Here is a 12711-nt window from a genome sequence, read left to right on the forward strand (position 1 = left end):
TCTGCCCAACCTTGCCGTTCTTGCCCAGAGTCTGAGAGGATGGAAGGTTCTGAAGGGTGGGGTCACAGTACAGTCTGACCAATGAAAGGTCCTATATCCAGTTCCTTCCTCTCTTCCAGGTACCTTACCTTAAGCAACTGCACCTGGAAAGGCAACCATCCGTAGGGCAGCCACTGGGCAGCCACAGGGGGTAGTCACGCTGGAAAGAGTCCATTGCTGACATCATCACGACTGCCTCTGGCAACCTCATCTTCCCATCGACCAGTCTTACCAGGTACGTTCCCTCGGTACCTCAGCCTTAGCCTCAGTCTCAGCCTCATCAACATCCCATTTTGAACTTCAACCACACACCTTACGTCAAGCTCACCTGAAGTTCTTCAAAACGAAAGCGACCTCTCACTCCGGGTCATCTTGTCACTTCAAGGCCCAGTCCCAGATGAATGCAGTCCCGTTTGTTTGCACGCTCAACCGGTGAGCTGAGCTCGGATGGCTTTGCGCAAGCGACTGCCTCGGGGCTTGTCCGATCCTTTGCTGCCGCTCCACAACACCGGTTTGATGGAGAAGGAGCCGAACCCGAAGAAGAGGGCCGACATGTGAATCTTTGGGCTCACCGCATTGGTGTCAACGCACTAGCTTTGGACAAGTTCGATGGCCGTTTGTACGTATCTTATCTCTCTACACTTCTATTCTCTGCCGCTCTGTGTTATCTAACACCAGATACTTGATGGCAGACTTCTTTCTGGCGGCGCAGACGGATCTGTGAAGCTCTGGGACCTTGATCAAGAGGGCAACCCTCACAAATCTCACATTTTTCAACCCATTGCCAACGTTGCCCGGTCTATTGGAGATGAGACAAACACCCACAAGCACGGCATTACTCATCTTGATTTCTACCCTTTCGACAACGAGGCCTTTCTCTCCAGTTCCTTTGACCGCTCGCTCAAGCTATGGTCCACTCAACGCATGACTGTGTCCGCCAATTTCGACCTCAATGCCAATATCTACACCCATGCCACCAGCCCCATCGCCAACCATCTCTTGGTTGCCTGCGCAACCCAGCACTCATCTGTTCGCTTGATCGACCTCAGGTCAGGAACGTCGATTCGCTCGCTAGTAGCACACGGGGGCGCTGTTTTATCGGCAGCTTGGAGTCCTCGTCAGGAGCACGCTCTTGCAACCGGGCATGTCGACGGGAAAGTCCGCATCTGGGACATACGTCGCGCCTCTGGCTTAATCGGCCAGCTCGATCAGGAGGATAGCCTTGGTATCTTACACCGCTTCGACCACGCCATGGCCTCTGACCTTGATTGGAAACGCATGCCTCATTTCCGCAACTCAGCTCGAGCTCACAATGAGGGTGTCAACGGCTTGACCTGGACCGACGATGGCAAGTACATCGTCTCAGCCGGCTTGGATTGTCGAATCCGTGTATGGGATGCAGCTACTGGCGCGAATACGCTAGCTAGTTTTGGATCTTTGATACAGAATCAACAGCCAAAGACCGTCAACATGTTTGTGACGCCCGCTCGATTGACCCCATCACGCCGGGATCTTCTCTTTTACCCAAACGAGCAAGAGATCCTGGTCATGGACCTACATGAGGGCACCTTGGTATCACGTCTACGAGTTCCTGGACCTCATGCAGCGGCCGTATATCAGAACAATGGCTTAAATGTCAAGAATCGCACAATGAGTATGGCGTGGCGTGGTAGTGGTGGTTCCGGTTTGCAAAAGGGACCTATGATGGGAGGCGGGAGCTGTTTTGGTGCCGTCTACACGGCTCACCTGGACGGTCAAATACGTGCCTGGATGCCCCGGCTGCCTGGACCCGAAGACGATGATGATACCCCGGATCCCCAGGACGCCAATGAGGAGGAAAGAAGCCGCAAGCGCAAGGCACTAGATGACGCCTTTAGGAGTCTCATGGGTAAGCAGATTACGTTTAGTTGACGCCGTCTGACTTTGACGCCTCGTTGGTTCGTCCACCCCATTCAATCCCAATTTTGGACAGGAAAATGGACTCCAGAGTCTCGTATTCGATATCGCCGATGGCACTTACGTCGAGGTGTCTAATGAAGGCTATGTAGCTTGTATTCCTGAACGAGTCCGGGCGCATCGGCATCCACATCCGGCCTCTACTGGGAGGCTCACTGGGTGGCTTACTGGGAGGCTGAAACTCGTCATCACGTAGCCGCGATTCGTAGCTCACAAGCTCTCCCTCGCGTGTCAACTCGGACTTTGACATGCGAGAAAGGGGGGTGCGCTGACGACTTGTCAAAGCCGAAGGCGACCTCCGCAAAGGACTTGTCTCTCTCTCAGCAGTGAGGATGTTACATTCTTTAGCGCTGCTGTTCAGCTTCGTGGTAGACTACTTGGCAATCATGCTTGACGCAAAACTCGTCGCGGCCTTGTGTTGAGGACAACCCGATAGTCGAAAGTAGCGGGCCTAGTTGCACCCTCGAGCTGCCGACATCAGTATCATCGGCACTTCGTGCCTGTCGCGGTTACCATCGTCTTCTTGCTACACAGTCGCCCTGTGGGGATCACTCGGATCATCACCGCCCAGATGTTCATGCATCAATAGCACCGCGCACCCCTCAATCAATCCAATAAACCATATGAACACTTTGTGTAGTGCTGTTACATCGCTCCAGCTACCTCACATTACAAGTATCCGTACAGGGCTGGAACAGGTCTATTTCGCCCTTTCGTCACCCTCTTCTCCTCCGTCATTCGCCCGGCACTAGGGGCTCCCGACCTAACCTACCCCCGGCCAGCCCGGACCACACCGGAAAGCTTCCCCGTCACTCCTTTTTCGACCTCCTGCATTAGCTCCCGCGCCGTCCCAGCATCATGGTTCTTAGAACGCATCTTACTCGCCGTGGAGGGGGAAGGCCTCTCACTCGCACAACCAGATTCGTAGGACCGTGCAATTAAGCTCTTTTCTTCTTGGGGCTGGCTTAAGTGCGCATCGAGACGGGCAAATTAGCAAGACCCTCGGATGCGGCAGGGGTTGGTGAACCACCAGGGATCGGTCGGTGATCAGTGGTCATGAGCGATCCAGAACACCACCATCGTCGCATCGTAACCTGGGGAGGGGGGAACAGACGGGGTTGTCGAAGATCAGATGCACGAAATGAGTTACCCGGTGATTCGCAACAACAGGCAGGGGGGGGGGGTTCCCTCGATGCCAAAGCTGAACGGTGTGGTTTATACTGGGCGAATTTGCAATTGCAGCCTAGCGGCTCAACAGCATCAAACATGTTGTAGGAGTCCGGCAGGCTATTAGACGAAACCAGGGTCTGTCGTCCTCTGCCCGTGAGGACTAGTCGTCACTCTGTGAGAACCTGACCTCCTGTTGTCCTTGGTTCGAACGCGTCTGCGGAAATCCGCTCTACTGCAAAGATGACGGTGCTAGCTCGCATAGCGCTACGACGTCCAAACCTCACCGACTGTGCGCCATCTCCTCGCCATCGCCTCGCCATCACGCCCAGTCCGTCCTATCCCCAAGACCCAATAGAAGATCATCCCAAGCAACTCACATGGTCTCGCCTTCCTGCAAGCCAACCGTCCCACGCACGGCTTGGGCTATCAACCCCCTGTGCCTAAACACTAGACATTTCTTTCCGTGCCAGCCCCACGAAACTATCCTCCCCTGGCTTGAATTAGCACGAGGCGGGTAATGCAGGGGGGGACTTTGCCTATATGCCTGTGAATGCGGTATGATTGCCTCTCCCGCGTGCGCCGCCGCATGCGCCCGAACAAGAGGATCTACAGACGGCGTCAGAACATCATTTTCGGGGCCCCCACTTCCCTTTTTTGATGGCGCGCTTCCAGGGGGTAGGTGAAGTAGGGCGTTCAAGCGTTCTAAATTCGATACTCCTACGACGCAAGCCTTGGGGCGCTCTTGACTCGTGGGAAAGCGGGCGCGCCGGTTCGCGGGTTAGGAAAAAGGAGGCTACGCTTGTCACGGTATCGAGATCGTGATTTGAGTAGGAGACGCAGAATGCTGCCAGAGGGTTCGGGTACTACATCCCGAACGGACGTCATATCCCTTCTCTAACCCTTCCTTTCCTTCCCTCCTCTCGGAGCTGTGCCGGGGTGGTATTTGGAGTGCAAGCCGGCGGGATACTTGTGTTCCGACCCAGGAAATAGAAATGTTTGGGCGCGCGGTGGACTGGGGACATCATCTGGACGCCCGCGGACGCCCGCGACATGCTCGATATATGGTTTAGCTCCCCCGTTTCCTCTAAGTAGAGTCCAGAGGCAATCCTTCTTTTTTTGCCACGATGTCCGTCGTGGCGTGCGCGGGCAAGTTCTCTATTTGGTGGTATTTCCGGTTGTGATGGAGGACTGTCCGCTTTGATGGCACGTTGTGAGTTGTCCATATTGGTGTACTGGGAAGGTAATTCGCATGAGGTAGGTAGTGAAATTGTTGTGAATAGGGAAAAGGGGTTACTTGCTAACTTGTAAAACGTAATCAAACGAGAAAGCTTGTCAATTTGAGTTTCGGGAGTTGAAGTGAGTGACGGATGGGAGACCGCCTCCCCGCACGTGAGCCGGTTGCTGGGAGGTCTGACACATCCCGGGGTTTCGGCGTTGCGTCCGGGTCCGGAGGGCGCGGAGGTTTTGGGTTTCCAAGGGGACGGGGGCCGGAGGAGAGCTTGTTTGACGTCTGCTCAAACTCTGACGGTATCTGCCAGTAGTTAGTCGTCATACCAGACGTGCACCCTTGATAAAGTCGAGTTATTCACGACCCCGTCGAGACTCTTGAGTAACCACTAATAAGGTAAGCCGTGGAGTAGAACAGCTTGTTTGAGGTCTTCGGATGGGTATGGATAAAGTGACATATCCATACTGTATGGGCTCAGCTTTGAAGGACCGTTGGCATCATTGTTGCCTCCTTTACCTGCACGTGCTATTCATTAGACTTTCGTAACGCGGTCAATCCGAACATATCTCTTCTGAATAGAGTGAAGTTATCACAGTTGAGATGGGTGATGCCTATTAAGCCTTCTATGATTGATGTCATAGGAATGTAGACAAGCGGTGCAACAGACACTTTTCTGCTTATCGGTATTCCATAGCCTAAGGTACGTCCCAGAATGGCTTTTATGATAGAGCTAGGTTGAGAAGAACTGATGGTTAGAAGCCTCAATTTGAACTTCATGCTATCCATCTTGTTTAAGCCCTGCACATGATGAGATGGAATATTTCGTTGCGAAGAGCCCTGTACTCCATCACAGGGTGTACGCACGACGTGTGGGTGTAGAAGATGACTGCGTTGTCTTGCTCTCATACTTTTCCAATGTTCTACGAACTTCCAGGATGGTCTTCTTAATCAGCTTCTACAATTCTCAGAGCTCCACATGCTATCACTCTCTTTCCCTCCATGGCAGATTATGCTGAAGAGAATACGTGGACGATAGTGACGTGAAGACATAGACGCTTGTTCAGGCCCATGTTTGGATGTCAGAGACGACATGCATCGCCTCTACAGGCGACACAAGAGCCGATCCACCAGCTGCCGGATGAGTTACTTGGCTCGAATCTGATAATCCGACACCCGCCTTAGTCCTACACCCGACTTAGATTCGAGTGGTTGGGAAGACAAGTATCAATCGGGCTCATCTACCACTTAATTACTAACCTACTAGTATGTAAGACAGTCTGACCAGTTTAATAGCAACTATAAGAAGTCGAAGAGAAGATCAACGTCTTCGGCAATGTCGGGAAAGAGGCTGGTCACTCGGCCTACGCAGCACTCTAAACGTCCAAGGCATCGAGAAAGCTGTTGAAGACAGTACTGTTGGGTTGATTCTTTTTGGCCCTGCCAGAGTCGTCCGTTGGGCAATAACCTATTAGGTTTCAACCTTTGGAACTCCTTTCGAGTCCTCGTTCTATGAAGACTGACTGGTCATGAAACGTCGCAGGCTTTGCCCAAATGTGTGATTTCGAGGTGGCATCAAGAACAGATTACTGGAGTTAAGGTGTGGTATTCAAGAGGAGCGTTGGTCGTGGAATGTCAATACTCGCCAACCCGGAACCAGGAAGGAACCAGGAACCAGGAACCAGTATGTCGCGCCACCTCTTGGTTTGCAAGAAAGGTATGGGGACCGAGCTCGAGTACTTGAGTTATTCCCATGCACTTTGTGCAAGGAGGATTCGTTGATAACATCACCCATGCGCCCCATTTCGGAGACATGCCTGTTACATGAATCGGAGCGGTTCGTTATGACACTGAGCTTGATATTGGGGTATGGGAAAATAGAGCCATGCCACAACTTCTGGTCGACACGGAAGAATGTGAATTCGTACTAGTAATTTAATCATATCTCCCTAGAGTCACTGCAGCTGCTTGTATGGCAATCGCCCTGGTACTTACTTAGGCGCCATCCCTCAACGTCTTGTGGCTCGTCCGCAACGCGAGTGCTCTCATGTCAAGCCTCTGCCTGCCACGAACTTACACGGGGAAACTACTGTTCACCAATTTCTTGTCCTTCCTCTAACCACCCTTCTCGCCCCTTATCCCCTTCACTAAGCTAAATACGCGGGATGAAAGTATCCGGTGGGATCCTGTACTAATTGAAATCTGCATCTTATCAGAAGCATATCAGGCACTGCTGGTTCCTGGTGAACCTAGGACTAGCGATAGAGACAAGACCATGTCCGGTCACAAAGGCGCCTTGAATTATCCAGTACATGATGTCATCAAAACATGCCGTTACGATAAAATGTTTAACGAAAATGAGAAGGTTTGTGCTGTTGATTAAGTAACCGAAAACAGAGCTTGAAATTGTGTCGACATTTATACGTAAGTAAGTAAGTAGCAACTGCAACGATGAGTATTTGCTCTGTGGGAGGCTCATACAAGCTAGTACAAGAATAGATGGGAGGAAAATACGACAACGTATTTTGCCTAACAAAGTAGGATGTAAGCTTTGTTCTGTAAACGTATTCATTTAGGACTGTGAGGCATGCACCGGTGCGCCACGTATGGGGTGCGAATGTGCTGTGATCGAAGGTTGTACTCCCACTGCCTTATGGTATGAATGATTCTTGATATATAGGTATATGTGTGGGCGCGGCCACCTCACATATGGCTTAGCTTGCTGTGATCCCATCGCTGCTCGCCCTTGGGGCCTCGGCCCGCCTGATGTTGACTTGAGGCCACTGGTAAGCTGCGGTCTCGCACTGAATGGTGACCCTGGACTCTGATGATCATTAATCTGTCAGGGGACTGAAAGGCGATCAACTACAAAGGTAGCCCGTCGTGGGACCTGGCTGACAGTTGCCCCCCCCCCCTTTTTTTTTTTGCTTGCGAAGTCAGAGTTAAGGATACATGGAAAAGTCATATAAGTCTTGCTTGAAAACAGGGAGGAAACCAGCAGGAGATTGTCACCTCTGGCAACTTTCTGCAAAGTGTTCGTTAGCGAATACAGGACTGAAGTACGGGGCCGATAGGCTTCAGCCCGATTCTTACGTTTCTATGGACTCTTGTACTCAGATTCACATCGTCTGTCTCAGGCAATGGAGGAAGGGATCGCACAGATCGACCCATCGCGGAGGAATTTGACTGATGGCTTGTTGCTGTGTGGCTAGGAAAGCTGAACATAGATTTTTTAAGGGCGAAGGAACACTGACTAAAGGGATTGGAGACAAGACGAAAAGAGAAGCGAAGGGGAAGAGTAAGGAGAATGAATCAATCACATATTTGCTTATCCTATATATATATGTCCAAACCTAGTGTACAGCCATTACAGCAGTTTACAAAGTTTTGTATTAGGCTGGGGCGTTTAACTTCTTTGATTGATTCAACATCTCTCACTCATTATACAAAAATTTTCAGCAATGACAGTTTCATTAAATCATATCGCTATGGTACATCTGTACTAGGTATCATTCAGTTCAATCCTCCACACTCAAAAAACCCCTTTACAATCCGCGGTGAGAATCCTGGTGAGAAGGAATCGAGTTCCGTCTTCCGTGGTCTCCGTGGACACCGCCGTGCGCAGTCTCAGGCTCTCCAATGTGCTTAGCAAGCACGGAAGGGGGAACCTGAGCAGCGTCGGTGGGGTCCTTGGCGTGACCAGTCGTACCAGAAGTTCCAGTGCTGGAGTGCGTACTCGTCAGCCACCCAATCTCCCGGAATCGTTCTCTTGCGCGCGTTGTGCAAATCGCTTACTTGTTGCCACCAATAGTCTTGCTACCATCGAGATCGGAGTCGACTCTGGGGTCGGCCTTGTTCAAGAAGTCGCTCTTGTGGGGGCCGGCGGTGCCGGGGGCGGGACCAGTGGTGGCGCTGTGGGTGTTGGCGCCGACGCCAGTGTGGCCGACACCGGTGTGGGCTCCGGTGTGAGCACCAGTGTGGGTGCCGGTGGTGTGGGTGCCGGTGTGAGTGCCGGTAGAGCCAACGCCAGTGCCGACGCCGGTGTGGCCGGGGGCACCGCGGTGGTCCCGGTCAGAGTCGATGCGGGGGTCTGCGGCGTTGGCGACTCTCGAGTTGTGAGTGCCGTGAGTGCCGGTGGGATCATCGTAGCCGGTGGCAGTGTTGGAGCCGGTCAAACCGCCGGTGGTACCGGTGTGAGTGCCGTGGGTGCCGTGGGTGCCGTGGGTGCCCGTGGTACCGTGGGTGCCAGTCAGACCGGAGGTACCGGTGTGAGTACCGGTGTGAGTGCCAGTGCTGCCGACACCACCAACGCCAGCGCCGCCGATGCCGGTGTGGCCGGGGGCACCGCGGTGATCACGGTCGGAGTCGATGCGGGGGTCTGCGGCGTTGGCAATTCTCGAGTTGTGGGTGCCGTGAGTGCCGGTGGGGTCGTCGTAGCCGGTGGCGGTGTTGGAACCAGTAAGGCCGCCGGTGGTGCCGGTGTGGGTGCCGTGGGTGCCGGCGTGAGCACCGGTGGTGTGGTGACCGGCGCCAGCGGGGTTGCCAGTCAGGCCGCCGGTGGTGTGAGTGTTGTGGTGGTCCTTGGAGTGGTCAGAGTCGACGCGGGGATCAGCCTTGTTCAGGGCATCTGACTTGTGACTGTGAGGTGTTAGATGAGAACTCAGATATAAAGAAGGCAAACTGATGAAGCTTACGGGCCAGCGGTGGTGGGGGCAGGGCCATCGTAGCCGCCAACGCCGGTGTGGCCGGTGTGGGTGCCCGTCACGTTGGAGCCGGTGAGGCCACCAGTGGTGCCAGTGTGTGTGCCGTGAGTGCCGGTGGTGTGGGTACCGGTGGTGTGGGTGCCAGTGGTACCGGTGAGGCCGGAGGTGCCGGTGTGGGTTCCGGTGGTGTGGGTGCCAGTGGTACCGGTGAGGCCGGAGGTGCCAGTGTGGGTTCCGGTGTGAGTGCCGGTGGTGCCAGTGGGGTTGGCGCGGTGGTCACGATCAGAGTCGATGCGGGGGTCGGCGGCGTTTGCTGCGCGGCTGTCGTGGTGACCGTGGGTTCCCTCAGGCTGCTCATGCTTCTTGTCCGAAGACAGAGCGTCCTTGACCTTGTTGACAATGGAAGACATATTGGGCTATCTGATGATTTGGGGTATCAAAATGAAATCAAATATGGGTTATGAAAGAGGTGGTTTCTTGTGATTTTGTTGTGAGCGTTGGTGATTTTGGGGTATCTTGTGTTATGATGAAGAGAAAAGAGAAGAAAGGACGAGACGGAGGAGGAGAGGTCCTGGAGGTTATATAGAATTAAAGACACATCGAGAAGCTGCATCTTCAAAACTCCTTTCCGATGGTAGATCATACAATTACGATCCCGATCCAGCAAGCAAGCAAGCCCCGTGGCTGGCCCTTCTCTCACTCCTCTCTGTGACCACCCTTGCAACGCCTACGCTGTGACTGACAACAATCAAGGAACCTGCATCACCGTGCCTGCTTGCCTGCTTGTCTAGGCCAGTCCAGCGCCAATGCCCATACAACACAGTACATGCCGGCATGGGTTTGGTTTGGAAGAGGAGAAAGTGGCCGCAGAGGTGAGGGACAGCTTGGGCACTTACTTCATACATCGTCATAGGTCTTGGACGCAGGTGTCTCATTCGGGGACTGCAAGCTTCAAAGGTTGTCAGCCAGTCGGGGTGAGGCGTTGGCCCCAGGACTAGCATCAGTCGGTAGTGCGGTACATCTGCTCCGGAGGGCAGACCGGGGTCCCTCCCCCTACCCCCAGGCCAATGGGGAACCGGTAAACTAGACCCAGTTTGCCATGGCTGGATGACGACCCAGAGGCATTGTCTGGCGTGACACTGCGCTTGTTTCCGTCAAGCCTTTTTGCTTTGCTTCATAGAAATCTCCGGTTTGGCATGGAGAATGAAGGTACAGAGGTACTCAGGGTTCCCAAAGAGGGTTCCCAAGAGCTCGACAGCACGTAACATGTCAGGGATTTGTCGTCATAGGCAAAAGGAACGGTGGGTCACGACGGTTCGAGAGGGGACGAAGATCTGTGGCTGGTGACGTTATAGGGCTGCGAGATGGACAGCAAATGTGGCGAAGACAAAATGGAGAAGAATTGGAGACGTGTGGTTATTTTGGCTCGGACTGGAGTACCTAGGTAAAAGACTGGTAACCTGGAAAAAGCACGTCTCTTTTCGTTCGTTCAGGTACGCTACCGCACGTGGTGGAGGAGGGGAAAGCTTTAGAGAGAATCAGAAACTAGGTACCCAGCTATTCCGCCTGGCGCTCCTGTTCGTCTCTCCGTTTCGTCCAAGCGCGACAGAGTTGCCAAGCTGAGCTGGCATCTGACTGGGGTAGCGCAGCGTTGGAGACAAAACGAGAGACGGACTGCGCCGCCGCGCGTCGTGTCTCACAGCCTATTCGGCGAGAAAGTCAGTCGCAAGTTTTCCAACTGCTACGAGCCATTGAGTAGGAGTTGTGAGACATTGGAGACCTCTCATTGAGCACGAATAGGTAGGTACCTACAACCCAGGTACGAGCCAGAACCGGGCAAACGCAATCCGTGGTGGCGGTTGTACATACGAGGGGGAAAGACGTGATCCGAGCTTTCTCGTTCGTGTCGTGTTCCTTTGGGGGCGAGAGGTCTGAGAGGTTGAGAGAACTGGTAGCCGTAGTGGACTTGTGGAGTGATGTGACATGGATCGAGGTTTGACGTTCCCGAAAGCGTATGTATGGGCTCCAGCCTCGGCCAGGGATGTGTTATGATATCCACAGAACCAAGGCAACGGAAAGGAATCCCCCCTCCAATGACGCGGCATGAAAAGCTCGGCTGGACAGCCCCGCGTGTGGCGTTAGCTCGATGATTGGACAGCCGGACTGGAGACTGGAGATGATGGGAGATTGTGATGTGGCTAGTGACCTCTGATCCTTTTGGTCCCCTCGTGTTTTCGTTGTGAGATGTGTGCCGTAGTGTGGCGTCACCTACTCCATAAAATGCGGTCATCGACTGCTCAGCTCCTTTCGAAAGCCGTGGCGCTAGCTGGGCCAGAATGCCTGCATGTAACCTGCTCTGACCTTCTTCCTTGACCCCGCCTCAACGCGGCTTTGCGGGGCATTACGCCATGCGGCTCTCATCGGACAGCCAGGAGGAAGCCGGAGGAAGCGTAAAGGAGGTGTGGTGGGAGGTGGGTAGACACGCAGAGTGAGACATGCAGAGACTTGTGCCTCCCACCACATCTCTTACTGAGCCCAAGTATCTCAACCTCTTTTTCGTTCGTCTCTTACCTTCCATGTCTCTCTGTCTGTTTCTAGGGTGACAACACAGAGACCCGAACAACATAATAATCCCCGTCCCGGGTGGAAGATCCTGACAAGGAACCTGGATGCAGAAAACCCAACCGCCCCTTGCCGCCGTGCCGCCCTTACATTTTTGGCCCCTCCTTCATCGAAATAACCTCCAGAAATAACCGTGATAATCTACACTCAAAGAGAAAGATCGCCGGGAAATTCGGTCATACCAAAGGCATATTTGCGCAATTCCCATCCTGCCACACAGTCACAACACTTCAAGCCTCGTAAACTTTGCCGCCGTTCCTTACAGTGATCTGCCCAAAAACCAAAACTCCTTCTGCAGAGAAACCCCCGCACTAAGTAAGTCATCTTTTTTGGGGTATGCGTGACCTGTTTTTTTTACGCCAAGCTAGTGAGAAAGAAGCAAAATTACGCTGGTCTTCCCGCAAATTCTGGCGCGGCGCCCCTCCTCTTCAACCACACGTTTTCACGCGACGAGCCAAAAGTTCGAAACTGCTCTGCCGTGGTAACTCGAGGAGACAGTCTAGTCCCAGTTCGAGCTAAAGCTCAAAGGTGATACGGGCAACAGGACCTAGCTCGAAAGCGGTCTGGGGCGGGGGGGGGGGGGATAGAGTAGAGTCCAGACGTCTCGCGGGTCCCCCGTCCCTCTGGGATCGCGGATCGTGAAAGTTTAGAGAGATCTCACTTATTGTCAGGGAAGAGCTTCGGAGGCGGGATCCTACGTAATTTCAATTGCCAATGGTACAATGCTCTCGACCCAATGGTTCCCGATGTCCCCATCCCAACCCCGCTCACGGGAGCATCAGACTGCAGTGGCTTGGGGGTTTCGAACGAGGCACGGAGTAAAAGAGTATGGGGAAACCTGCTTGAAGCCTCACGCCCCCCGATACACGGGCCACGGTCTGTGGTTCTGTCTCGTTCTGGAGCGGTCCAGAACTGCAGATTCGCGTAGGCCATCACGGCCCATCAGTGATCAAGGGTCACGAGGGGCTCTCCTCAAACGCTTCTTCGCGGAGCACA

The 12711-nt window shown here is 53.5% G+C and overlaps 2 protein-coding genes across 2 annotated transcripts; one reads left to right on the plus strand and one right to left on the minus strand.

Annotated features, from left to right (window-relative positions):
- The first annotated feature begins 255 nt into the window (after positions 1 to 255).
- BDZ83DRAFT_629636 (WD domain-containing protein) lies at positions 256 to 2109 on the plus strand. Its single transcript, XM_060508772.1, has 3 exons — positions 256 to 658; positions 732 to 1976; positions 2088 to 2109. Exons 1-2 carry the CDS (start codon positions 441 to 443, stop codon positions 1948 to 1950), a joined length of 1437 nt encoding a protein of 478 aa, XP_060362320.1. The 5' UTR covers positions 256 to 440; the 3' UTR covers positions 1951 to 1976; positions 2088 to 2109.
- A 5826-nt stretch (positions 2110 to 7935) lies between these two features.
- On the minus strand, positions 7936 to 9503 carry BDZ83DRAFT_583426 (uncharacterized protein; the record flags this gene model as incomplete). The annotated part of the gene is made up of 4 exons (XM_060505657.1): positions 7936 to 8113; positions 8186 to 8348; positions 8448 to 9017; positions 9299 to 9503. The coding sequence occupies 4 exons, from the start codon at positions 9501 to 9503 to the stop codon at positions 7936 to 7938; spliced, it is 1116 nt and encodes a 371-aa protein (XP_060362321.1).
- Between the last annotated feature and the right edge of the window lie 3208 nt (positions 9504 to 12711).

This window comes from Colletotrichum acutatum (genome assembly GCF_030867785.1).
Source record: "Colletotrichum acutatum strain CBS 112980 chromosome Unknown BDZ83scaffold_82, whole genome shotgun sequence".
NCBI classification, from domain to species: Eukaryota; Fungi; Ascomycota; class Sordariomycetes; order Glomerellales; family Glomerellaceae; genus Colletotrichum; species Colletotrichum acutatum.